Here is a 26,362-nt window from a genome sequence, read left to right on the forward strand (position 1 = left end):
CCAAGCCTAACCACTAGGCCATGGGGCTGGCCCCTATCTTCACTCTTTTTCGCTTTCTTTTTCTGCTGATTGGATGAGTCCCACTGCCCTGTCTTTGAGTTCACTAATCTTTTCTTCCACTTCATCTAGTCTGCTGTTGAATCCTTCTATTGTATTTTTTTTAGTTCAGTTATTGTATTCTTCAGTTCTGTAATTTTTGTTTGGTACTTTCTTATATTTTCTGTCTCTTAGTTGAAATTGTTACTTTGTTCATGCATTATTCTCCTGACCCCAATGAGCATCTTTATGACGTTATTTTGAACTCTTTATCAGGTAAATCATGTATCTCTATTTCATCAAGATGTTTTTCTGAGGTTTTATCTTTTTTTAAAAAAATTAATTAACTATTTATTTATTTGAGGAAGATTAGCCCTGAGCTAACTTCTGCCAGTCCTCCTCTTTTTGCTGAGGAAGACTGGCCCTGAGCTAACATCCGTGCCCCTCTTCCTCCAGTTTATATGTGGGATGCCTACCACAGCATGGCTTACCAAGTGGTGCCATGTCCGCACCTGGGATCTGAACTGACGAACCCTGGGCTGCCGAAGCATAACGTGCACACTTAACCACTGTGCCACGGGGCTGGCCCCATGAGGTTTTATCTTGTTCTTTTGTTTGGAACATATTCCTTTGTTTCTTCATTTTCTTTGACTCTCTCTATTGGTTTCTATACATTAGATAAGACAGCCACCTCTCAGTCTTGAAGGAGTGGCCTGGAGATGAACCTTATTGTTTAGCCCTTCCCTAGTTCTTGGTTGTCTCTCAAACCTTTTTGGTTGTGCAAGCAGCCTACTTTGTACTTAGTGGCTCCTGGTAGTTGAGGGTGTGCCAAAACTTGTCACTGTCCCAGAGGAGAGAATCTCAGTCTGTACCTTGATTCAGCCTGCTTGGACGCCAGACCCTCAAGCAGCAGCTTTTAAAGTGGGCAAATATACGTCTTTCAGGGGAAGACTGGAAAATGGAAGTTTCTGTTTGCTCCTTCTGCACTGAGCCTTGGGGTAATAGACAGTTAAGAACTGTTACTTTGTTTGCTACTGTCCTGTTGAACCATGAATACAAGCCCCACTAGGCACCTGCTTTTAATTGTTTTGGGTCCATACCCGGAGTGGAATTGCTGGATCATATGGTAATTCTATTTTTACTTTTCTGTGGAACCACTATACTGTTTTCCATCACAGCTGCACCATTTAACATTCCTACCGACAGCGCATAAGTTTCCAAATTGTGCCTACACTTGTTGTGCAACACTTGTTCTTTTTTTTTTTTTTTTTTGGTAAGGAAGATTTGCTCTGAGCTGACATCTGTTGCCAGTCTTCCTCTTTTTTTGGCTTGAGGAACATTATCCCTGAGCTAACATCTGTGCCACTCTTCCTCCATTTTGTATGTGGGGTGCCTCCACAGCCTGGCTAATGAGTGGAACAGGTTCATGCCTGGGGATCTGAACCCATGAACCTGGGCTGCCGAAGTGGAGCATGTGGAACTTTAAGCATTTGGCCACAGGGCTAGCCCCTTATTTTCTGTTTGTTTAATAGTAGCCATCCTAATGGCTATGAAGTGGTATCTCATTGTAGTTTTTCTCTCCCTCTCTTTTTTATTGTGTTAAAATACACCTAACATAAAATGGACCATCTTAACCGTGTTTTAAGTGTGCAGTTGAGTGGTGTTAAACACATTCACGCTGTTGTGCAGCCGTCACCACCATCCATCCTCATAACTCTTTTCATCTTGTAGAATTGAAACCCTCTACAGGTATACCTCGTTTTATTGTCCTTCACTTTATTGTGCTTCACAGAGACTGTGTTTTCACAAGACCCCCCACCAGCAAAAAGATTATGACATGCTGAAGGCTCAGGTGATGGTTAGTATTTTTTAGTAATAAAGTATTTTTTAATTAAGGTATGTATATTGTGTTTTCAGACATAATGCTATTGTACACTTAATAGATTACAATACAGTGTAAACATAACTTTTATATGCACTGGGAAACCAAAAAAAATCATGAGACTTGCTTTTTTGTGATACTCACTTTATTTCAGTGGTCTGGAACTGAACCCACAATATCTCTGAGGAATGCCTGTACCTATTAAACAATAAATCTCCATTCTCCCCTACCCCAGCGACCACCATTCTGCTTTCTGGCTCTATGATTTTGACTCTTCTAGGTACCTCATATAGGTGGATCACACAGCATTTGTCCTTTTGTGACTGGCTTATTTCACCTTACATAATGCCCTCAGGGTTCATTCATGTTGCAGCACATGTCAGAATTTCCTTCCTTGTTAAGGCTGAATAATACTCCCTTGTATATATATATATATATATATATATATATATATATATACAACATTTTGCTTATCCATTCATCCATTGATGGATACTTAGGTCGCTTCCATGTTTTAGCTACTGTGAACAACGCCGCTATGAATATGGATGTATAAACGTCTCTTTGAGACCCTGCTTTCAATTCATTTGGGTATATACCCAGAAGTGGAATTGTTGGGTCATACAGTAATTCTATTTTTAATTTTTTGAGGAATCTCCATGCTGTTTTCCACAGTGGCTGTACCATTTTATATTCCCACCAACAGTGCACAAGAGTTCCACTTTCTCTACATCCTTGCCAGTGCTTCTTGTTTTCTGTTTATTTGATGGTAACCATCCTAATGGGGGTGAGGTGGTATCTTTGTGTAGTTTTAATTTGAATTTCCCTAATGATTAGTGATGTTGAGCAAATATTTTTATGAGCTTATTGGCAATTTGTATATCTTCTTTGGAGAAATGTCTGTTCAAGTCCTTTGCCCATTTTTTAATTGAGTTGTTTGTTTTTTGTTGTTGAGCTTTAGGAGTTCCTTATATATTATTCATATTAACACCTGGATATATATCTGGATATAAATCAGATATATGATTTACAAATGTTTCCTCCCATTCTGTGGCTTGCCTTTTTACTCTGTTGATTGTATCTTTTTCTCTTTTGAAGATTGACACCTGAGCTAACATCTGTTACATCTGTTGCCAAGCTTCTTTTATTTTTTCTTCTTCTTCTCCTCAAAGCCCCCCAGTACATAGTTGTATATTCCAGTTGTGAGTGCCTCTTGTTGTGCGATGTGGGATGCCACCTCAGCATGGCCTGATGAGTGGTGCCATGTCCATGCCCGGGATCCAAACTGGCAAAACCCCGAGCCGCTGAAGCAGAGGGCACAAACTTAACCACTTGGCCACGGGACCGGCCCCTGATTGTGTCTTTTGGTGCACAGAAGTTTTTAATTTTGATATAGTTCAATTTGTCTATTTTTTCTTTTATTGCTTGTGCTTTTGGTGACTTATGCAAGAAATCATTGCCAAATTCAATGTCATGAAGCTTTTCCCTTATGTTTTATTCTAAGAGTTTTATAGTCTTAGCTCTTACGCTTAGATCTTCAATCCTTTTGAGTTAATTTTGTACATGGTATAAGGTAAGGATCCAACTTCGCTGTTTTGCATGTGGATATCCAGTTTCCCAGTACCATTTGTTGAAAACACTGTCCTTTCTCCATTGAATGTTTTGGCACCCTCGTTGAAACCATTTGACCAGATATGTGAGGATTTATTTCTGGGCTTTCTGTTCTATTCCATTGGTTTAAATGTCTGTCTTTATGTCAGTACTGTACCATTTTGATTACTATAGGTTTGTAATAACTTCAAAGGCTTGAAATTGGGAAGTGTGAGAATTCCAACTTTGTTCTTCTTTTTTCAAGATTGTTTTGGCTATTAGGGGATCCCTTGAGATTCCATATGAATTTTAGGACGGGTTTTTCTAGTTCTGCAGAAATGCTGTTAGGATTTTGATAGAGATTGCATCAAATCGATAGTTCACTTTGGGTGGTATTGACATCTTAACAATATTGTCTTCCAATCCGTGTCCATGGGACGTTCCTCTTATTTATGTCTTCTTTAATTTCTTTCAGCAACATTTTGTAGTTTTCAGGGTACAAGTCTTCTGCCTCCATGGATAAGTTTATTCCTAAGTATTTTATTCATTTTGATGCTGTTGTAAATGGGATTTTCTTAATTTCCTTTTCAGATTGTTCATTGTTAGTGTACAGATATGCAATGGATTTTGACTGATTTTGTATCTTGCAGCTTTGCTGAATTCCTTTATTAGTTCTAACTAATAACAATAGGTCTTTTTGGTCTATCTTTAAGGTTTTCTACTTATAAGATCATGCCATCGGCAAACAGAGATCATTTTACTACTTCCTTTCCAATTTGGATGCCTTTTCTTTCTTTCTTTTTTTGCCTAATTGCTCGAGTTAGGACTTCTAATACAGTGTTGAATAGAAGTGGTAAAAGCGAGCATCTTTGCCTTGTTCCTGATCTTAGAGGGAAAGCTTTCAGACTTTCACACTGAGTATGATGTTATATGCTTTCATATATGACCTTTATTATTTTGAGGTCGTTTCCTTCGATTCCTAGTTTGTTGAGACACCACGTTTGCCTTTTCCTTTTTCCTCTGTCCTCAATCCAGATGGAGACCAGCCTGTCACCTTCCTTCATGTAACAACCCTTCCTGCATTTTAGGCTGGATGCCTGAAAGAAGGGAGCTTTGATTTTCCTTCTTCAGAGAATTTGCCTGTGGTTCTCTTCCTCTTTCCATTAATTTACCCACTCACAACACAAACCTTTGCTGAGGCTGCACTGCGTGTCAGGCTTGGGCAAGCCGCTTTCCTGCCTTGCGAGGGTTCACACACGCTGCCTCAGTCTTCACAGGAACCATCTGAAACAAGAAGGACTTCTGTGTCCACATTGAGAAGCAGAGGTATAGAGGGACTTGCCCAAGGCAGAGCCAGCTCTGAAGACTCCTTGCCCTAATGTATTAATCCCAAGCTGCTGCTGTTTCTGTGTCCGGCCCTTAAGCCACGTTGCTGGCCCCTGGATGAGTGCCTCCTGTCCTTCCTGAGCTGGCTCTGATGGAGGTGGAAAGGGCCCAGGTGCAATCCTGAAGTCTGCTTTCTTTTCTTGCATTCACAGAGGTCCTGGGCCTATGTCAAGAAGTGCCAAAACAACATGTGTCCAAATCAGGGCTTGGTGACTCAGCTGTTGGAGTGGGAGAAGATCGTCCTTGGAGACTTGGTCACAGACATCAAGGATCTCTACTGATCTTCTCTGTGGCCCAGCTATGGGTCCTGAAGAACCTTGGTTGGGGGCATGTTGTGTATAGTGGGCCAAAGGCAGTAACCAGGTTGCTGTGGAAGGAGAAGGCCTCTGCTGCCCGGAACCTCATGTCAGCCTCCTGCAGTGGTTCTTCCCAGGCTCCTCCTTCACACCACACAGCAGGTGCAGTCTGCTCGGACTCAGTGACTGCCCCCATCCCTGGGGCATTCTGGACCACCCCCACTGCATTGCACTCACCCCGCCCACTGCACTCCTGAGGCTGCCTCTGGAAGGCTGCCAGAGCAGCTGCCCCATGTGCCCCCATGACTTGGAGGCTGCTTGGGGGGAGCTCCAGGGGTTCCCACCTTGTGCTGGTCCATAGGGGGTGTCACAGTACTCGCCCATGAGTGGAGAACCCCCAGCCCCAGCCTAGGCCCTGGCCCCAGGCTCCACGGCTCTGAGAGGCTCCTGGCACAAGCCCACAGCCTTGCCTCATCCCCTGCCCGCCTCAAACGGAAGCCCAAGTCCTCAAGGAGTGGGTTTTTGCCAGAGGGGTAAGGGCTTTTCAGGCAGCACGGGCTTTATTCGGGGTCTGAGCTGGGACAGAGCCTAGGGATGGCTGCAGAGCAACGGCTGTCGGTTAGGGAGCTCCTGGTAGGCAGGGCAGAGCCGTTGGAAAGTTTTGGGCAGGGACATGGTGGGGATTAGTCTTCTGTTTTAGGAAGGGCCGTCTGGTGGCTGTGTGAAGGGACAGTAGCGGTGAGCCTGAGGCAGAGAGACAGTAAGGTGGCTGCTATAAAAATCCAGGCGAGAGAAGAGGCTCGTAATCCCGTCCCCGCAGAGGCGCCGCTTCCCAAGGGCGAAAGTGTTTGAGGCAGGTGTCACCTCCCTGGGCCTTGGTTTACTTCCAGCCTGACGGGCAAGGGCACCGCCAGCTGCACCAAGGGGTTGGCGCGACCCGTGCAGCCGAGAGATGGGCCGCCACCGCCCCAGCCCGGGCGGGGAGTAGCGGGGCGGGGAGTAGAGAGGCTAGCGGCCTTAGGCACACGTGGCCCCGCCCCGGGGCCGCCCCGGGCGCTGATTGGCTCAGGCGGAGGGCGGGACCAGCGCGTTCGCGGCTCGAGGCCTTTTCCTATTGGTGGTCGCGGCGGCGCGAGCCCGGAAGCGGGCGGGGGTGGCGGCGGAGGCGGGGGCTCCTCGGACCGCGGAGGTTGCGGCGCTGTCCTCCAGTCGCGGCTTGTCCGGCGCGTGGCCCGGCAGCCATGCAGCCCCCGCCCCCGGGCCCGCTGGGCGACTGCCTGCGGGACTGGGAGGAGCTTCAGCAGGACTTCCAGAGCATCCAGGTGAGCGCCAATGCGGGCGCCCATTGGTCTCCAGCTTCGTCTGTCTGGCTCGAGGTCAAGGGTCGGGCAGCCCCAGGTCAGGCAGCGGGGAGCTCGGGGTCAGGGGTCGGGGACCCTGGCGTCGTTCCCGAGGGCGGCGAGGCCCCGGGTCCCGGTGTCGCCGGCTGGACCCTCTTCTCGGCCCCAGATGAGTGTCCGGTCGCGGCGCCCTTCTGCCGCGCGGCCGCCGCGACCCCGGCGGGACCCCACTGCGCCAGGCGGACTCGGGCCTCTAGCCGGGGCCTTGGAGAGCGGCCGCCGGAGTCAGAGCTGGCCCGGCCCAGTCTTGGGGCGGTCGCTCAGCCGGCGTGCCGTGGGCGCCGACCGGCCGGAGCCGCGAGCAGCGCGTCCCCGCCCTCGGGCAGCGGTCTGGGCTCAGTGCGGCCAGGGGAAGTGGTGGTGAGGTGAAGTCCCGGCCTGGATGGGGGCCGGGCCTGGCCGGTCCAGGATGAAGGACAGCGCCCACGAAGACAGGACCATGTGGCTGCTGCACAGAGAAGGAGGGGCGAAGTGGGCTGGCCAGACTCTGCAGGAACCTCAGGGGCCTGGCCGGGACTGGGGTCTCTCTGAGGCCAGTGGGGAGCCACGGGAGGATTGTCTGCACCTCACTCGTATGGGCCACTGTGCTGTTCTGGGGGAAGGCCAGGGAGGAGGAAGCTGCTGGCCCCCGGCGACAGGAGATGGTGGTGGCTTGGGTGGGCAGAGGTGGCACAAGCTGGGTTCTGAGGGGGTGTGGTGGCTCTTCCTGGGCATGAGAAACAAGACCCAGACAAGGTAGAGCCCAGGCCAGCTGGGCACTTGATCAGGGCTTGCCTCTCCTGGTCTGGTGCCAGTCCCTTCCTGTCCGCATTGAAGCCCAGCTGCCCCCTGGCCTGGCCACGCCTGCTGCGGTTAGCGCTGCTGCCCAGAGTCCTGGGCAGAGCAGACCAAGTCTCCCCACCTGGCCACCACTGTCCTGGCCTCGGCCCCTGCCTCATCTTCCTCACACCGCCCCTTGCCCAATCTCCAGGCTGCTTCTCGAGATTCACCCACCAGGGCAAAGTGCTCTGGGAAGCCTTAGGCCAAAGGTGCTGGGGGAGGGGTAGAGGGGCTAGCCTTATAGCAGGAAGTCCAAGGGCGGAAGCCTGATGACCTTTAAGCTGGAAGCAAGATTCTGGGAGTGCTGGAGCAGAGGGCATCTTGGATACATTCAACTGCCCCCCGCTCTTGCAGGCTGGCTGGGCAGGAGGGTCTGAGAGGGCAGGGGTGGCTTCAGGCAGCCTGCCTGGTCCAGAAGGTGGACCTGTGGGCCTGGAGTCCAGACTCAGGGTAGGGAGAGAGCAGAGGAACAACTAGTAGATGGGTTGAGGCTGAGAAAACCTTCAGGGAACTAGCCTGTTTCTGGGAGAGGGGTGCCGCGGGGGCTTCTGGGCTTGCAAGAAGAACCCTATCTCCTTGCCTGCCTTGGGGAGAGAGCACCCTCAGGGAGGTCCCTGGGCTGGCACAGCTGGCTGCCTCCTTTCCTGCTCAGACCCTCTCAAGGAGCCCTGGGGGCGTTCCTGCCCAGCAGGCTCTGGCTCAGGGGCTTCACAGTCAGCCCAAGCCTTCCCCCAACCCGGTCCCCAGGAGACCCACCGGCTGTACCGCCTGAAGCTGGAGGAGCTGACCAAGCTGCAGAACAGCTGTACCGGCTCCATCACTCGACAGAAGAAACGGCTCCAGGAGCTGGTCCTCCTCCTGAAGAAGTTAGGACCCCCCCCTCAAGCTCCCGCATACCGCCCTAGCCTTGGGCTGGGAGTAGCTGGCTGGTCTGGTGGGGTGGACGGCTGGTGCTGACTCCTGGAGCGAACCTGGGCATGGCTTCTCCCGTTTGCCCTCCTGCCCCACCCGTGTCAGGTGTGATACCTGGTGTCTCCTGCTCTGACTCAGGCTTCTGGCCCCACCTGCAGATGCAAATCTTCCCTCCCGTCGGGGGCTGAGGAGGCCGCCCAGGAGCTGGAGAACCAGATCAAGGAGCGCCAAGGTCTCTTCTTCGACATGGAGGCCTATTTGCCCAAGAAGAATGGGTGAGACCCCTCGCCCAAGCTCAGTTCACAGCCACTCCTGGGAGAGAGGCCTGAAGCCCTGTCTTCCTCTGCTTGGTTGTTCAGTCAGCAAAGCTCCCTGGACCCACTCTGGCTGAGCACTCGGGCACAGCCCCATGTCAGGGGAGACAGCCCGAGCGACAGTGATGGCTCGCCACGATGAGTGCTTTGTGGGGGTATACGGGGAATGGGGGAGCCCAGTGAGGCCCCTAACCCAGCCCAGGAGGTCAGAGAGAGCCTCCTGGAGTGAGTGGTGCCTGAGCCAAGTGTAAAGAATAAAGGGGTGAGCGGGGCAGACACAGGAAGGTGATGGCCAGAGCTCAGCATGGGAGGTGAGAGGTCACAGTAAGACCACAGGGGGAGCCAGGCTGCAGAGTTTGCCTCAGCCCGGTAGGCGGGGGACAGTGACAGGTCAGATATGCACTTAGATCAGCCCTAGTCACCCAGGAGGATGGGTAGGGGACAGGGCAGGACCCTAGGCTGAGCGAAAAACATCCAGCAGAGACTGCAGGCAGTGGGAGAGTGCAACAGGGAGAGAGCATGTCCCACAAGGCAAGGAAAGAAGGCGTGGTCAGTGGCCTCAGATCAGACGGCCCAGCGGGGTCGAATGTCATAAGGAAGGGGAAATGTTTCACTGGAAGTTGGGCTGACCCAGGATGGTGTTGGTGGAAGTGGATGTTGGGGATGACAGGAGAGCCGAGCAGGCAGCCAAGTTTAGGCCACTCTTCAGAAACTTGGCTGTGAGTGGAAGCAGAAACTAGTAACTAGAAACTGGTCACTAAAACTTGGCACGAGGGTTTCGGGGCATGTGTAGGTGTGTGTTTAGGTTTGTTTGCACACAGGAAAGACTTGGGCATCTCTACTGCTGAGAGGTGGGGCCAGCAGAGGGGAGAGACCCAGGAAAGGGGTGCTAAGCGATGGAGGGAAGTCCCTGGGGAGATGGGCTGGGCTGGGCCAGGCCCTTCCTCTTTGGGATGGGAGGCGGCAGGCGGGGAGATGTTGGCTGCTGGAGGGACACGGGATGGAGGGTTTGCAGGAGAGGGTTGGATGAGGCCATCGCTGGGAATGGGATAGGGAGCTAGCGGCGATGGGGAGAGGCAGCCTGGCAACCTGGTTGGAGTCCCGCCGTGCCCGAGTCCCTTTGCACCCTTGGGCAAGTCCCCTAACCACTCTGAGCTGGTCCATGTGGCTTGAGTGTGAACAAGAGCCCCTGTGTGGGTGCAGCTGCCTGTACATGGCTGACTTTCGGGTCACCTCTCAGAGTTTCCCTGGCAGAGAAGGAAGAGATGAGCTTTGTTGGTGGGTGTGATGGCAGTGCAAGGAGCTGGGAGTCACGGGGTTGGCAAGAAAGTGGTTGACATGTGAAGGAGGGTGTGGGGACTCAGCTGGCTCAGGAAAGGAGAGCAGTCAGGAGGGCCTGGAAGCCTCAGGGAGGGGAGGGTCCAAGTGGTGGAATGGTCCTGGCAGGTGGGCGCTTGGGGTCAGAATACAACCAGCTTCTGAGGAGGCCATTCTGGGTTGGGAGGAGGTCCTGGGGTGGCTGCGGACGTGGGTTGCTGCAGTGAACTCAGGGCTGAGGGTGCTCGAAGTGGCAGGAACTGTAGGGTAGGTGATAGATGGTGATCATGCACAGGGGCGTTGAGTCCACTGCCCAGGCGATCTGAGATGTGGGCACAGCTTCCGAGGGGTGGGGGGAGAGCCAGGCTGCCCTTGAGGCCCTGAGGTGGGGGAGCTTGGGGGCAGAGGAGGGAGGGAGGGGAGGTCAGTGTGCCCTGGAGCAGGATTTGGGAGCAGGCAGGGAGAAAGGCCGGGCATCAGTGTTTCCCATGCAGTTGGTCTGTACATCCCCAAGGTCAGAACTCAAAGCCAAGGCCATGGGAAGGCTGGGTGGGGTGGTGACCCGGATCTTGGCCAGGCCTGGCCCACCTGGCGGGCTCTGTGTCCTTTGGCTTCCCTCTCAGTCAGAGCCTCTCCTCACCTGGTCTCTCCCCTCCACCTCCCCCCAATAGGTTGTACCTGAGCCTGGTTCTGGGCAACGTCAACGTGACCCTCCTGAGCAAGCAGGCTAAGTAATTTGTAGTGGGCTGGGTCTCAACCCTGCTCTCCCGGGTCCTTTCCATTCTGCCCCAGCTTCCCTGGCTAAGCCTTGGGGTTCAGGGACTGCTCCCCCGTGCTGGTTCCATGCCACCCACAGAAGTGTGTCCAGAGCAGGAGCCTCTCTCCTTGGGCGGAGGCGAGGGTGGGCGCCACCAGCACTTCAGACTGTCCCATGAGCGTGTGCCCACCCCAGGTTCGCCTACAAAGACGAGTACGAGAAGTTCAAGCTCTACCTCACCATCATCCTCATCCTCATCTCCTTCACCTGCCGCTTCCTCCTCAACTCCAGGTGGGTGTCCCACTGCTTGGGGCTGGACCCTGCGCCCTCTCCAGCTCTGGCACCAACGCTCTGTACCCCTCCCCAGGGTGACAGACGCTACCTTCAACTTCCTTCTGGTCTGGTATTACTGCACCCTGACCATCCGAGAGAGCATCCTCATCAACAACGGCTCCCGGTGGGTGAGGGCGGGGCTGACCCTGGCTCCTGAGGTGGGTGGGGGCACTGGAGCTACCCGAGAAAGTTGCGGGGATGCCGTGGCCCTCTGAGGAGGAGGAACTGGGGGTACTGCTTTCTTCCCATCTCAGCCCCATCCTTGTCCCCGAGCACCAATCCTGGGGGCTGAGGGGACAGGAGTGACAGTGGCTTCCTGATACAGGATCAAAGGCTGGTGGGTTTTCCATCATTACGTGTCTACGTTCCTGTCAGGAGTCATGTTGACATGGTGAGTGGCCCAGCTTGGCTCCCAGGGCCCCGGGGCGGGACACAGAGATGGCGCCCCCCAAGCTCTCCACCTTCCTCTTCCTTCTGCCTTAGGCCTGATGGCCTCATGTATCAGAAGTTCCGGAACCAGTTCCTGTCCTTCTCCATGTACCAGAGTGAGTGTCTCGGGGTCCCTGGTCGGCTCAGCACTCGTCGGCAGGGAGGGCTAGGGAGAGGACTCTGGGCTCCAGCCCAGTCCTGACGCCGCTCTCCCCAGGTTTTGTGCAGTTCCTGCAGTATTACTACCAGAGCGGCTGTCTGTACCGCCTGCGGGCCCTGGGCGAGAGGCACACCATGGACCTCACTGTGGGTGAGTCGGCATGGCCGCCCTCTAGGATCCTGACAAGGCTGCTGGGAAGGCGGAGTCCTCTCCTCTCGACCCGGGTCAGGTGACATCTGTCCTTGGTTGTTCTCTGCTCTGTCCCTCCTTCCCTGCAGAGGGCTTCCAGTCCTGGATGTGGCGGGGCCTCACCTTCTTGCTGCCCTTTCTTTTCTTTGGACAGGTAAGTTTCTGTGCATGTCCCCGTCCACGTGGCTGTCCATCCCCTGCTCTGGCTTGAGTAGCAACTGCATTCTACTGTGTAAACTCCCCTCTCTCCCAGTTCTGGCAGCTTTTTAACGCGCTGACGTTGTTCAGCCTGGCCCGGGACCCTGAGTGCAAGGAGTGGCAGGTGAGCCAGGGCCCCTGGAAAAGGCGCTGGGGGGGGGGAGGGGGGGCCATGGCCCGGCCCCTGTCCTAACCGAGATTCCTCCCCTAGGTGCTCATGTGCGGCCTCCCCTTCCTCCTCCTCTTCCTCGGCAATTTCTTCACCACCCTGCGGGTTGTGCACCAGAAATTCCACAGTCAGCGGCACGGGAACAAGAAAGAATGAGGCTGGGCCTTCCCCTGCCTGCAGGCTCGGCTCCCTATGGCACCCCGGCCCGGAAGGGCTTCTGTACCCCATATGTTGAGGGAGTGGGGGGGCTTCCCTCATCCGGGAGGGTCTCTTCTGCTCTCCCCTGGATTTTGTGGGCTCTGTGGGCCCCTAACGTTATGCTGGAGAGGAAGACCTGGGCCCCAGCCCTGCGGGGAGCTGGGGCCAGCGGCCTCAATAAAGGGAGAGGCACAGTGGTGGCTCCAGGTGTGTTCTCCATATGGCAGGGGCTCGGTGGCTCTCTGTGCCACCCTGGGTTCTTGGGGCTCCAGAGCTGTTGGTCTCTCTGCGTAGGTCTAACTAAACCCAGGTGGAGGCCCCAGATCCACTCAACGCAAATACAGAAAACAGAACTTTATTCTAAGGGCCAGAAGTTATTTAAAATTATTTACACTCATTGAAAATCACGTGGAAGGGGCAGGCCCCAGCTCAGCTGAGAGAGGAGCCCCTTTTGTATAGCCACTGGGCCTGAGGTGTTCACAAAGTGCGGGCCCGGTCACCCCTGGCCACGTGCCCTGGGGCTGGGGGGCTCTGGAGGGCACATCGTGGGCCCAGAACAGTCTGTCACTGGGCCTGCCTCTGGTGGCAAGGCCCAGCAGGAACTGCCCGGGAGACCAGCAGAAGGGGGTAAGGAAAGTGATTACATGGGCAGGCGAGTCTATAGAGTGAGAGGGTAGAGCAAGACTGGGCTGGGTCACTCCTAGCTCCACACGTCCAGCGAGTAGCGGCCCTTGGTCATCAGCTTCTTGATGTAGTCCACAGCCTGGGCATGCTCCATGGTCCCCAGCTCGGCCACGATGTCGTAGAACGTGTTCTGCACATCCCTCGCCATGTTCCGAGCATCCCTGGGGGCAGGAAGGAGGTGACACTGGGGGCTGGGCCAGGGGCCCCCAGACAGGCAGGCAGGGCCCCCCCTTCCACTGCCCTCACTCACCCGCAGACGTAGATGTGGGCGCCTCCCTCATGGATCAGCTTCCACAGGTGCTCCTTGTCCCTTTTCAGTAAGTGCTGCACATAGACCTGGGGGCGGAGGGTGCCCGTGAGGAGGGCTGGCCCACAGCCCCCCAGCCCCCTTGAGCGGCCTGCCCACGGCCTCACCTTGTGGGCCTGCTCCCGGGAGAAGGCCACGTTGAGCTGGGTGAGGGAGCCGTCCCTGTGGAACTGGGCCAGCTCGTCGCGGTACAGGTAGTCCTCATCCGACCGGCGGCAGCCGTAGTAGAGCAGCGTCTCCCCCACCTCCTTGCCTGGGGCGGCAGCAGCCAGGGTTAGTCGTGGACCTGGCCTGACCCCATGCCGTCCCTGTCCCCGCCTCCGGGCCCACACACTCACCCTGCTGCTGCAGCCAGGCCCGCTCCTGGATGAAGCCTATGAAGGGGGCAATCCCAGTGCCAGGGCCCACCATGATGACGGGCGTGGTGGCCTTGAATGGCAGGCGGAACTGGGACTTGCGCACAAACATGGGCACCAGGGCCCGGCGGCCATTCTCCTTGGCGGGCTCCTTGGCCCGCAGCCAGGTGGTGGCCACACCTTTGTTGATGCGGCCAGTCTTGGTTTCATACTCCACAGCCACGGCACAAATGTGCACGGAGTTGGGGTGGACCTGGTTAGGGGGTCAGGAGTGAGCGCAGTAGCCTTGCCCGAGGCCCCTTCCCTCTCCTGCCACCCTGTCCCCTGAGCTGCCTCGGCATGGGGGCCCTGCTCGGGACCTGTTCACACCCTCTGAGGCACCCAAGCCGCCTCAGCCCCTTCCCAGCAGCGTCCCTGATGGGTTCTGGGCACCGGGGCTGAGAGCAGTCTGCAGTCTTATAGTCCAGCCTACTGGATGCACAGCTCGGGGACTCTCGAGCTGACTGCCCAGGCATTTGGGGCAGAGCTGGGCCGTGGCTCAGGGCACCTGTGCACCCCGAAGGAGCCAATGCTGTGCCTTCCATGCGTGGGCCGGGCCTCGAGCCCAGGGCTGACAGCAGCGCCGGCACCCCCACCTTGGAGGACGAGGCGATGGAGTAGTAGCGGGCCTGGAGCCGAGGCAGCAGCTCACAAAGGTGGTCGATGGGGGGCCGCAGGGACGGGTAGTCCTGCAGGATGGCCAGGATGTGCCTCCGGGCCTCCACGACCCAGGTCAAGTACAACTCCTGAGGAAGACAGAATGCGGGTGAGACACGGGCGAGGGGACCCAGAGGCACAGGGGGCAACAGGGCTGAAGTTGGGCCCAAAACAGGCTTGGAGAATGGCTGGGAGCTGCAGCCCAGGGCTGCCGTGGTGGCACTCTGGGTTCTGGGGACGGGAGAGGTAGGCTTACCTTGCCCTCGCCTGAGGAGGAGGCCATTTTGCGCAACTGCTCCTGCTCGAAGGGCTCCGAGGCGTACTGGGCCAGCTCGTAGAGCACGTTGGTGCGCGGCGGGTTGGTGATATCCAGATAGTAGGTGAGGGCCGTCCGGTAGGAGGTGGGGCAGGGGAACGGGTGTTTCTTGTTGGACTCCTCTGCAGGGGGAGAGAAGGCAGGATTTGGGGTTAGTGGCCACCACCCCGGATGCGGTGGGCGAAGCCCCAGGTCTGCTCTGCAGGAAGCAGGTGGCCCAGCTGGCACTGGAAGCGAGGGCAGCTCTTTCTGGTGCTTCCTTGGCCCTGGGGCAAAGCTCAGGCCTGACAGGCAGTCCTCCACAGAGGCGGGCATTGCTGGGGGAGGCCTGGCGCTCACTGTCCCCACTCCAGGAGAAGCTGAGCCCCTGTGGGGGGCCCTTTGCCTGCCGAGAGCTGCTCAGAGGGCAGAAGAGGCAGAGCTCCCCAAGTGTGTCCTGTCTGACCGTGGGCTGGGCCTGGTCCACTGTGGGGGCCCCAGGCTCATGACTGTGAGATGCCAATACTGAGGCCCTCACCTCTGATGGCAGGTTCACCTCCAGTCATTTTTGTGCTTGGACACACGTGGAGGTCTATACATGGGGCACCCAGAGGCCGAGCTCTTGGAGAGGCGTCCTGTACACGCCAGCCACCGGCACAGGCCCAGTGCCAGCCCTTGCTGGGCCCGTCCACTGCCACCCACCAACAAGCCGGCTCTACTGAGCCCCTCCCCATAGTCAGGTTCCAGTGGAGCTGAGCCCGGGACCAAGCAAGACGCAGCTCCGTGTCTTAGAGGCGTGACTGTGGGCTTGTTTATTCCTGGGCACAAATGAGCCACCGGAGAACTGCCGAGGACACGTGGAGAGGGCCTGGCCTAGGACAGAGGCTCAGCGTTTAGGGGTCTGGGTCTGTCTGGAGGGGCTTGAACGTACTGAAGTATGACCTATGTAAAGTGTACAAGTCACACGTGTATGGCTTGGTGGATTTTCATGAACTGAACATGCTCACATAGCCAGCACCCAGACCAAGAAGCAGGTGTTCCCAGCACCCAGAACCCTCTTGAGCCGGGCCCAGAAGCCAGGGCTCAGGCCTTGCACTCCAGGGCACACAGGGTGTGTGAGCACATCCTTTTTAAAGCTGCGCGTCTGCCTCCGTGGCCCTCTCTCTGCAGCTCTTGGCAGTAGAGGACCCATAGGGGCTCCGATTCTCCTGGGGGAGAGTGAGCAGCACAGCCTCTCCTAGCAAGGTCCCGTCTTTGAAGGCACAAGGAACATGCCCCACAGAGTGAGAGAACGGCCCACATGTGTACCCTCTGGGCTTCCACGTCGTGTTTGCATGGCAAATTCTGATATAAGTCAGTCGCCTCGGGTGCCGGTCCTCTCAAGGGCTGCCTCTGGAACTGCTGAGGGAGCAGCCCAGGCTGGGATCCCCGAGGACCACAGTGAGTGAGGCAGGGCCAGGTGGAGCTGGGCCCCAGGTCAGTGGAGAGTGGGGGCCCCACAGGGCTCACAGAGCGGCTCAGGTGGCAGCCCTAAGCGGCCTGGGGAAGCCCTGTCCCATGCTAGTGCCTCCTGCACTCCAAGTGCCTGGGATGGACCTGAGGGCTGTCAGTTGCTCACTCTGATCCCCGGGTGTACAGGGGAGGAGCCGGAGGCCCTGGAGAGGGAGAGGGCAGCCCCGGGCCCTCAGTGGCTAGTCATGGTAGAGCCAGAACTAAGGACCAGGGCCCTGGTCTGCAATCCCCTCTTCTCCACAGGACATGGGGGCTGGGTGGGCAGTCGGGACTAGCTCTGTCTCTGGGCACCCCTCCCTCCCTCAAGGGGCTGCCACTGCAGGGATGGGGGGACCCCAAGGGAGACAGGCAGACCTAACAGCTACCTTTGCCCCCTGCCCTCTGAGTTTGCTCCAGAACCATCACCGTTAGGGCCTCTAGGCACCAGAGCTCAGGCCTGAGCACGAAAGTTCAACCTCTGGGACTTGCCAAGGGCCATTCCTACCAGCTGCCTTGGGCCAGGCAGGGAGGGGGGTGCGCTGGATTCTAGGACTCACCATCGAGATTGTTTAGGGACATGATGACGTCCAGGTCGGCACCCAGGATCTCGCCAAGCTGGTTGACCAGGGCAGAGTCATTGGCCGGGTAAACGGCCACATGGTCCCCGGATTCATACCTGGGGGGAGATGTGAGGTTCAGGAGGGTGGAAGGGGCTCTGCACCCAGATCAGGAGGCTCAAGTGAAGGTTCAGGGGAGGGGTGGCAGCAGCTGGTACCTGATTTTGGAATCTGAGATGTCTAATTCCAGGTGCATGAGGTGGCGCTCAGTTCCCTGGTTCAGCTTCCGGTTGGTGGTGACTACGGCCAAGAATGGATTCTTGGCATCAAAGGGGCTGGGTGGGGAGGAAAGCAGCTCAGTGATTGGCCAGGTCTTGCATCTGAATCCCCCACCCCCAAGGGACCTTCAGCTTTCATGGAACATAGGAACCTCAGAGCTGGCGTTTAAGGGCTACGAAGAAACCTCGCCAATTATGTAAAGGGTTCTCCCAGTGCAATCCAGGGCAGTGCTCCCAGCAACACCACAAAGTGGGCAGAGCTAGGTTATCAGTGTCCCACTGACACATAAGGAAACAGGCTGGGCCCTAAAAACCTGGGAGACCTTCCACACTCTGTACCCACTGGTGGTCTGAGTGCAGAGGAGGACCGGGCCCTTGAAGACGGCTCCCAAGACAGAAGGTGTCTGGGGTCCCCAAGTGACGGTGTGGAGCAGAGCTCCCTCCCTTACGTGCCCTGGACTGTGACAGGAACAGGAGATAAACTTTTACTCCATAAGGTCATTGAATGTTGGCGCTTCCTGTCACAGGTACAGCAGGACTGACTAAAGCTGGGCTGTGGTCTTGAATCCCAGGGGTACGGGGGGGACAGTCCTGGGCGGCTCCAGCAGGAGTCTGGGCAGCATCCAGGGGAAGGCAAGTCAGGGCCCCAGGAAAGGAACAAGCCCTATGTTGAGGCAGATTTAAGGAAGTGAAACCTTCTGCTAAAGTTCACCCTGGACCCAGAGCCGAACTCACTACGTCCTGGTCCAGGACCTGGTGGGCACCACCACCCCGCCCCACCCCGGGATATTCCGAGTACAATGTCAAAGCAAATTAAGTACAAACTGCGCAAGGGCCAGTCTCCTCAAGGCCGGGCCCTGGATGAGGGTCCGCTGGGCAGGGCGGGGTCCTCGGGGCCCTGAGCACAGAGCAGCCTCCCGTCTCTCCCCTCTGGGCTCAGGCCCCCTCCTGCGCAGTGGAGATGAAAACGTGGTGCCCCCACCCATGCCCACTCCTGGACAAGGGTGGAGATAAGGATGCCCCACGAGATGGGGTCTGGGAGGAACGGTCCTGCGGGGACACGTGGGACTGCCAGTTGTTTCCCATCCCCAGGCCCCTGAGACGGGGTGTTCCAAGGGCCACAGGGCCTGGCCCCAGCCACGTTCTCTACTCACGGTTTCTGGGTCTCATAGCTCTTCAGGCGGCCCATCTCACCCACGTACACCTTGGCTGCGTCTATGTCTGTGTGCACCAGCAGCTCATACTGGCGAATGCTGGAAAGGGGAGACCAGGGGTGAGGGGAGGCTGGGAGGTGGCAGGGGTCTGTCCCCAGGGAGGGAGGCTGCCTCGGAGTGAGACTGTGAGAAGACGGTGCATGCCGCAGGGAGCTGAGGACCAGATATGACGGGCAGATGGGAGATGCATGAGGATGGGAAGTAGGAGAGCAAGGAGGGGAGCTGGCATGGAGCCAAGGGAGGCCTGGGGGTCAGCAGGCTTCGAGGCGATTCTGGGAAAGGTAAGGAAAGCCCTGCCCAGACTCCATCACTTCGGCCCAGGACCTGAGACCCTCCCGCACTCTGACTGATCTTCTGCCAGATGCTGCCCCCTGGCCTCCCACCCTCGCGGCCCTCGCCCAGGGCGTCCTGCCCTGTGTGCGGGCACACACTCACCTGGACTCCTCTCCTGTGGCTTCCACCCCAAAGTGTTCACACACGGCTGGCCAGAACTGCTCTCGCCACGTGATGAAATCCTCCTCCAGGCTGGGGAGAGAGGGATGAGCCGGTCGGGGCAGCAAGACCTGCGATGGGCTGGCTTCCCCAAAGCCTGGGCGCCAGGGGGCTGCCAGGCCAGCTTGGACCCTCCCTCAGCAGCCTCCAGAGCTCAAGGGCTCACTTCACTCTGGTCTGCCCAGTGATGTAACCCAAGGCATCAGGAAGGATCTAGAGGGTCTGTGCTAACTGGGGGTGGCTTCTCTGTGAGCTGGGCAGGCCAGGAGGATGTGGAAACGCAAAGAACACTGAGCAGGGGCTGGGGGGTGGTGAGGGCACTCCTTTCCCTGCCCTTGGTGATGCGTGTCACGGAGATTTAGTGGACACCATGGCTTTGCACTCCCCTCATGTGCCACACCAAGCCCCAACTCTGTGGCTCCTGACCTCTGACAGCCAGGGTCGGGGGACTCCGGGGTTGGGGGTCGGCATGCAGGGCTGGGTGGGGGACACTCACTTTCCGTCATCGTCGCCCAACCCCAGCTCAAAGATCCTCTGGGCACCGAGCTGCTCCAGCCGCTTGTCCACATACTTGCCCATGGCATTGAAGTGCTCGTAGGTCTTGTTCCCAAGGCCGAACACCTGTGTGGACAGAGGGGCGGGGTCTGAGGCCCAGCTAGCAGTTGGGGGTGTTTCTCTCAGTGCCAGCCAAGCCGCTGGGCAGCACCCGCAGGCCTCAGTACCTGCCAGACGCCTTGCACTGTGAGGTGGGCCACCTCTGGCCCCTGGACATGGCTTTGTTTCAGTGACCTGCAGCCCAGGGCTCCCTCTGCAGCCAGCCTCTAAGCCTCAACCCTGGGTGGCCAGCAGGGGCAATTCACCCTCCCTGCCCTACTCTCCTTGCCCAGCCAAATCTTGGCCATCCGGCCACACCTTTCTTGACTTTAGTCTCCAGCAACAAGTGCTCCCTGGAGCAAAGTGGGGCTTGGGACATGGGAGGAGAAGCTCTCTTACTGGTAGGGCCCAGGGCAGAAGAGAGGGTTGCCCCACGAGCCCACGGGCTCCCCACCAGGCCCCCCTGTCCTGGCACCTTGGCCTGCCCTGGCTGATCAGAACAAGGTGACAGCTGGAGGGTTTCCTCTTGGACACAGGGGAGGCCCAGGGGAGGCGCTGCAGGCTGCCACAACCCCCAGGGAGGCACTGGAGGAAAGACAGGTGACTCACCGCATACTTGACTCCAGAGAGGTCCACGTCCGCCTCCTGGAGCCAGTCATAGAAGTCCTGGGCATTGTCAGTGGGGTCCCCCTCGCCGTAGGTGGCCATGCAGAACACTGCCAGGGAGTTCTCTATCTCTGAAAGGCTGCCCAGGTCGGCCTGAAGAGACAAGAGCAGGGCCGGGCCCAGCAACCATCATTGAACCTGCTCTCGGGCAGGTCTGAACCTGACAGGATGCAGACGAGCGTTCGAGTGGAGGGCGTGCATTTCCAGAGAAAAGGGAACAGCAGGCACAAAATAACAGGTGTGAAGGCCTGGGGTGCTGCCAGGCAGGAGCAGGCCACGTTCCGGGCCACCAGCTGGCACTAGAACGCAGTTCCCTGTGCGTCAGGCCCTGGGCCACTGTGGGAGAACCTCATCGTCCCACAAAGTCCCGGGGGCACAGCAGGGCCTGGGTTCAGTAGTCCTTCCTAACCACTGTCCCCCAACTCGAAACCTAGTCCGGAGATGGACGGGAGGCAGTGCCGAAGGCAGAGGGGTGGAGCAGGCGGAGGACGGTTTGGTTTGGGAGATGGAGGGGCACAGGCAGGAAGCAGCTGCCGCTCAGGAGAGAGTGGTTCTGAGGGAAAGCACGTCCGTCATGTGGTTGGAGCTGTGGGAACAGCCCGGCTGGTGACGGGCAAGGACCGCACGAGGGAGAAGCAGGACGGCAGCTCCCGGGGACTTGTTCCCAGACCTGATCCCTGCCGGCCCTCTCCCTCCCCTCCCAGGTGCCTAAAGCCCGGCTCCCCTTCCCTGTCCACTGCCTCCACCTGGAGCTGGTGGCATGGCTGTCATTAGCTTTCCGGACCCAGAAACAGGCGAGCAGACTGCTGGAAGCTTCTTGCATTTTGGAGAGCTACAACCACGTCGGGGGAAGGAGCCAGGGCCAGGAGGAGAGTAAGCGAGGCGAGCCTGCCCCCACAGCACTGAGAGACGGGCCAGGAAGTCGGGACTCAGTCCTGCAGAGAGTCCTGCGGTGGCCCACAGAGTGGCCTGTTGAGGATGGCTGACAGGAGGAGGGGGTATCCCGCAGCTCCAAACTGAGGGCCTTTCCCCCAGTTCTCCGGCTCTGCTGGCCCCTCCCTGGCTACACGCTTCCCTCGGGTCCCGCCCTGTCCCGGCTCCTGCTCTGGTCCAGACACACGAGTTACTAACAGCCTCATTTCAAAGCCCTGCTAAAGAGTCCCAGAGACGGCTTATCTAACGCCCTATCCATCCTCTGCAGACCAGGCGGGGAAGGCCCTCAGGGGCAGTCAGGGCAGAGCAGGATCAGGGCCCACATCCCCTGACTCCTCGATGCGGCTCCCCTGCGGCTGCAGCCCAGGGTGGGGCTGGACAGAGAGATGGGAAACAGTTCTTCTCTGGACCCGCCGAGACCCTTTCATATTCCAAGCCACTCCCAACCTACTGAGTCCCTTCTGCTCACATCTCCCAGCGCTCGGAAAGCCCACGGCGTGGAGAGCACCATGGGCTGAGCATGAGCAGTGCTGGGAGCTCACGCGTGCACACCTGAGCCAGGTGTTCTCAAGGTCCTTAAAACTGGGGACAGCCCTGTAACTGTTTCCACTATCCAGAGACGCCTTCCTTAATGCTGCTGGAGGAGCCAGCAGGAAGGGGCCAGGGTGTGGCGAGAGCTCACCAAGTCATACTCTTCGGGGTCTGCTGCCATGCCCCGCATTCCATAGCGGTGGGCGTCCTTGGACAGGCGGTTGGCAAACTCCTCGGCGGTCCCCGTCTGGGAGCCATAGAACACGATGATGTTCCTGCCCTGGGGAAGGCCAGACACATGGGGTCAGTGAGGGGCCAAGAGCGACAGGCTTCACCAGAGACTCCAGGTGACCACAGGGGCAGGCCAGGCAGGCAGGGCCCCTCAAGGGCACCCTCCTCCCTTCCTGCTTCAAGTCCTTTGTAAGTTACTCAGGGGCTGGCATCTCCTGGCCACAGCTACCATGGTGGATGGGGGCAGAGGCCACCAGAGGACTCCAGCTGGAGCTGTGAAGGTAATCTTACCAGGCAGCTGCTCAAGGTCACACTGTGGACAGATTTTTAAATGACATGCGACAAAACACAACATAATGCTTAGTTAAAAAAAGAAGGTGGGGCCGGCCCCGTGGCCGAGTGGTTAAGTTCTCGCATTCCGCTTTGGTGGCCCAGGGTTTTGCCGGTTCAAATCCTGGGCGCAGACATGGCACCGCTCGTCAAGCCATGCTGAGGTGGTGTCCCATATGCCACAACTAGAAGGACCCACAACTAAAAATACACAACTATGTACCAGGGGGCCTTTGGGAAGAAAAAGGAAAAATAAAATCTTTAAAAAAAAAAAAAGGTGACCAAATAGTATGTATAGTATAATCCAATTTTGTTATATACCCACACACGTATGTATGTGTGCGTGTGTGTGTGTATGTGTGTATTTTTGTTTTTGTTTATACACAAATGTGCAAAGGAGAAAGACTGGCATGAAATATACCAAGAGTCTCCAAATGGGGAATTATCGGTGAGTTTCTGAGTTTTTCTGGATGGTTATAAAAGTAGTACATATTCTTTACAGAAATCTAGACAATAGAGAGAGGTACCCATTGGACTGGCTCAGATGCTCTTCATTCCACTCTCCTACTGTGCCTTCTACAGCAGCTACTGAAAAGCCCAAATTCTATTCCCCAGACTCCCTTGCAGCTAGGGATGCAGCAGATTAGGCCCAGCCAATCGGATGTGCTTTGCAAGATCTGGAAGGTGGAAGTGGGGCACAGGCCACCTTCCGGTCCCTTTACGTGGACATGAGGTTCTCGGCAGAGTCTTCCAGTGTCGCAAGTCCCGAGAGCGGGCTCCGGTTTTTACACTGAGCTCAAACTGATACAGGTACAGAGGACAAAATAAAGAGCTGCATTACAAAGAGCTCTCATACCTTTTACATTTCCTGAGTTTTCTATAAATCATTTAGAAAGGTATTTTAAATTAGTCACTATAAAAACTACTTAATCAAGAAGAAAATGTTTATGATATCAGGTTAAGGGAAAAAAAAGGATATAAAATAGTAAAGTATTCACGGTAGCATCAAAATATACCAAGTAGCTAGAAGTAAACCTTACAAGAAACACGCAAGAAGCTACTGAGCAATAAAGGACTCAACCAAAGGGAAGGCGCCCTCATCTTGCCCAGGAAGACTCACCCAAGATGTCGGTTCTCCCTGTGTCAACACAGAACGTAACACGATCCTAAGAATCTGAACAGCTCTTTCTTCCTCAACAAATCACTCTTAAAAGTCATGTGGAAAAATAAATATGAATCCATCTACTGGAACATTATGTGGCAATAAAAGGAAATGAAATGCTGACACACACTACATGGATGAAACTTGAAGACAATATGCTGAGAGCAAGACTCCAACACAAAGGCCTCATGTCGTATGATTCTCTACAGACAGAATGTCCAGAACAGGCAACTCCACAAAAACAAAAAGGAGATTAACAGTTACTTAGAGTCAAAAGAGGGCTCAGTATTAGAAGAGGAAAATACAGAAACAGACCCAAATACACACGGGAATTATGTATGTGATAAAATCAGTGGGGAAAAGATGGACTCTCTTACAAGGAATTTAGACAGCTGTGCGCAAAAAGTAGCGTTGGATCCATACCTTACATCTTCAGCCAAGATGAATTCCCAATAACATGAATTTTAAATTGAAAAACAAAACCATCAAAGTACTAGAAGAAAACATGGAAGAGTTCCTTTATCTCTTCAGAGTGGGGAAGGCCTTTCAGATGATGACCCCAAGTCCAGGAAGTCAATAAAAACAAAGAATCCTAAAGCAGACTGTGTAACTTTCACACGGCAAAACAAACAAGCAGACACACACAGAAGCCAAGTCAAAAGACAAACTATTAACTGGGAAAAATATTTCTAGCTCATATCACAGACAAAGGGTGAATCTCCCTAATAATTTTAAGGAGTTCCTCAAGAAAGATCATCCCAACGGAAAAGTGGGTAGAAGATTTGAATAGAGAATCTATAAAAAAAAAATTAATAACTGCCATCTTGACATATGAGAATCTGCTTAAACTAAATCATAGGAAAAATGCAAATTAAAACTACAAAGAGAGATCTTTTTTTTAACCTAGAAAAGTGGTAAAACCCCAAACTTTGATAATCCACTCTGTTGGCAAGGCTATGGGGGAACAGGTTTTCTCACATATTGCTATGAGTGTGCCCTGGTGTCACCCTTGTGGGGGCAACTTGGCAGCTTCCAACACAACTACAAATGCATACACCTTTTCATCCAACAATTCCACTTCTGGGATTTGACTGCATTTGCAAATGTGCAAGTTAATCTACATATTCACAGCAGCATTATTTGTAAGAGCTAAAGATTCCAAATATTCCAAATGCCCATCAACACAGCAGGGTTTAAACAAATTACGGTCCTTATGGCCACATAATGGAAGCACCATGCAGCTATCATCAAGAACAAGGGTGGCGTCTCTGAATTGCACAGGGAGGATCTCCAAGACCGATCATTAAGCGAAAAAAAAAGTATGCTCTATAACAGTCTATGTAATGTGCCACCGTTTGTGTTTTTTTTTTTTCTTTTGAGGAAGATTAGCCCTGGACTAACATCTGCTGCCAATCCTCCTCTTTTTGCTGAGGAAGACTGGCCCTGAGCTCACATCTGTGCCCACGTTCCTCTACTTTATATATGGGACGCCTGCCACAGCATGACTTGCCAAGCAGTGCCATGTCCGCACCCAGGATCCGAACTGGCGAACCCTGGGCCACTGAAGCAGAATGTGTGCACTTAACTGATGCACCACCGGGCCGGCTCCCCACCTTTTGTGTTTAAAAAGTGTAAAATAAGAACCTCTATTTGGTTTTTTTTCTTGCACATAAAGAAGCTCTAGAAGGAGCCATAAAGTACGAAGAACAGTGATAAGCGGCAGGAATAGGAGAGAGCTTTCCACGGAATAGTTTATGTTTTGGAATGCTCCATGTGAATGGATTTTCAGAAAATTTAATACTTAAATAAATAAGGACAAACAGAGATAAAATTGTAGCTGTGCCACGACCACGGCTACGTGAGGGTTACGTCTGCTTGTGGACAGAGCCTGGACCGGGAGGGAGGCAGCAGCCGGGACAGCATCCTGAGTGAGAGGGAGGGTCTCCTCTTACGGTTCGGCTTGTTCAAGAAGTAAGCAGTCAAGAAAGAAAGGGAACTGTGCAGCAAGAGCAGAGCAGCTTCGGGGCTCTGGTTAGAGGAGAATGGACGCACGAGGGGGCTGGGCCTGGGTTCCCGCCCCGCTCCTGTCCAGTGAAGCCGGGCTTCTGCTTGACTCCGCCATGTCCAGGGCCGAGACCACTGGGAGGAGCGCAGACAACACTCACCGTCTTCTTCATCTTTTCCACGAAGCTGCTGTCTTTCACAGAGGTCGTCCTGAAAAACAAAAGTGTCCAATGGGCATGGGGTGCAGGTGGCAGCATTGAGGGGCATCCCAGCTCTGCCCCATGCCACTCCCCGGTGACCACGCCAGCAGCTGCCTCTGGTCCACTGCCCGGCTGGACAGGCAGGACCGGGGCTCCCAGGCCTCCTCCCTGTGGCCCCTGCAGGAAATCCAAAGGCTCTTGAGACATCAACACCTTGCAGAGCCAGGACTTCCAGGCCCCATACAGACGAGAACAAAGACGGGTCATAGACTTCACTCCCCACCCCTCACCATCTACAGCCAGCGGTCCCCACAGCCTTGTCTCACCTCCACTCCCCGCCTCACACGGCAGCCAGGAGTCTCCTGAATATGGTTGTGCCCATACCGCTGCCCTGCTCTACTCTGAAACCTTCAATCACTCCCACGACTCACATGACAGAGGTACCCAAGTCCCTTCAGAAGCTGTCCCCAGGCTCGCCTGATACTCCCTCCATGATGGCCCTCTGAGATCTGTCATGCCATCGCCTCCACACAGACCCAAGAGACCCCAGCTCCATCCCCAAGGCCCCGCTTAGGTACCAAACAGGCAAACTAATCTATGGGGACTGGAGCCAGGACAGTGGTGACCCCTGGGGTGGGGAAGGGCCAGCAGGGGGGTAAACACCACTTGTTCACATGGCGAGGATCACTGATCAGTATGCACCTTTCTGTAGATATTATATTTCAATTAAAAGTTTATACTTAAACTTCATATACACATACATAGAATTTACTTCCAAAACCCACTTTCTCCTTCTGCCAAGACTCTGGGGCAGGCGTGGGAGGCCAAGAGGCGGAGGGGGTGGAGCAGGGTGCCATTCCCAGCCTGCCAACTTGCAACTGAGTGAACGTGAACCAGGACTGCATTGCTCCTCAACTAGAAAATGGGAATAACAAACCCCACGTCAGAGGTTTCTG

The 26,362-nt window shown here is 55.3% G+C and overlaps 3 protein-coding genes across 38 annotated transcripts in view; 2 read left to right on the top strand and 1 right to left on the bottom strand.

Moving 5' to 3' along the window:
- The window catches only part of STYXL1 (serine/threonine/tyrosine interacting like 1), a 62,225-nt gene extending 56,642 nt beyond the window's left edge, over positions 1-5,583 (top strand). For 12 of the 20 annotated variants that reach the window (XM_070230588.1, XM_070230596.1, XM_070230591.1 and 9 more), the window contains one exon: positions 5,047-5,583. In XM_070230588.1, the coding sequence (XP_070086689.1) occupies positions 5,047-5,447 (401 nt within the window). In that variant the 3' untranslated portion in view covers positions 5,448-5,583. The remainder of the gene's footprint in view (positions 1-5,046) is intronic. The other 8 variants (XR_011424218.1, XR_011424219.1, XM_070230601.1 and 5 more) reach the window with 1 other exon arrangement.
- Positions 5,584-6,397: 814 nt separating this feature from the next.
- TMEM120A (transmembrane protein 120A) lies at positions 6,398-12,579 on the top strand. The gene is made up of 12 exons (NM_001433538.1): positions 6,398-6,512; positions 8,157-8,275; positions 8,480-8,596; positions 10,624-10,683; positions 10,905-11,000; positions 11,077-11,166; positions 11,368-11,433; positions 11,526-11,587; positions 11,689-11,781; positions 11,910-11,974; positions 12,074-12,142; positions 12,230-12,579. Exons 1-12 carry the CDS (start codon positions 6,432-6,434, stop codon positions 12,341-12,343), a joined length of 1,032 nt encoding a protein of 343 aa, NP_001420467.1. The 5' UTR covers positions 6,398-6,431; the 3' UTR covers positions 12,344-12,579.
- A 145-nt stretch (positions 12,580-12,724) lies between these two features.
- Positions 12,725-26,362, bottom strand: part of POR (cytochrome p450 oxidoreductase) — a 92,178-nt gene continuing 78,540 nt past the window's right edge. For 16 of the 17 annotated variants that reach the window (XM_070230572.1, XM_070230580.1, XM_070230571.1 and 13 more), the window contains 14 exons: positions 25,368-25,416; positions 21,631-21,759; positions 19,959-20,108; positions 19,252-19,376; positions 18,699-18,788; positions 18,204-18,302; positions 16,990-17,106; positions 16,772-16,890; positions 14,685-14,866; positions 14,368-14,517; positions 13,715-13,985; positions 13,484-13,629; positions 13,320-13,405; positions 12,725-13,230 (listed from right to left, as the gene is read on the bottom strand). In XM_070230572.1, coding sequence (XP_070086673.1) covers positions 13,086-13,230; positions 13,320-13,405; positions 13,484-13,629; positions 13,715-13,985; positions 14,368-14,517; positions 14,685-14,866; positions 16,772-16,890; positions 16,990-17,106; positions 18,204-18,302; positions 18,699-18,788; positions 19,252-19,376; positions 19,959-20,108; positions 21,631-21,759; positions 25,368-25,416 — 1,858 coding nt within the window. In that variant the 3' untranslated portion in view covers positions 12,725-13,085. 17 annotated transcript variants of the gene reach the window in all.

Source organism: Equus caballus, chromosome 13 (assembly GCF_041296265.1).
Source record: "Equus caballus isolate H_3958 breed thoroughbred chromosome 13, TB-T2T, whole genome shotgun sequence".
NCBI classification, from domain to species: Eukaryota; Metazoa; Chordata; class Mammalia; order Perissodactyla; family Equidae; genus Equus; species Equus caballus.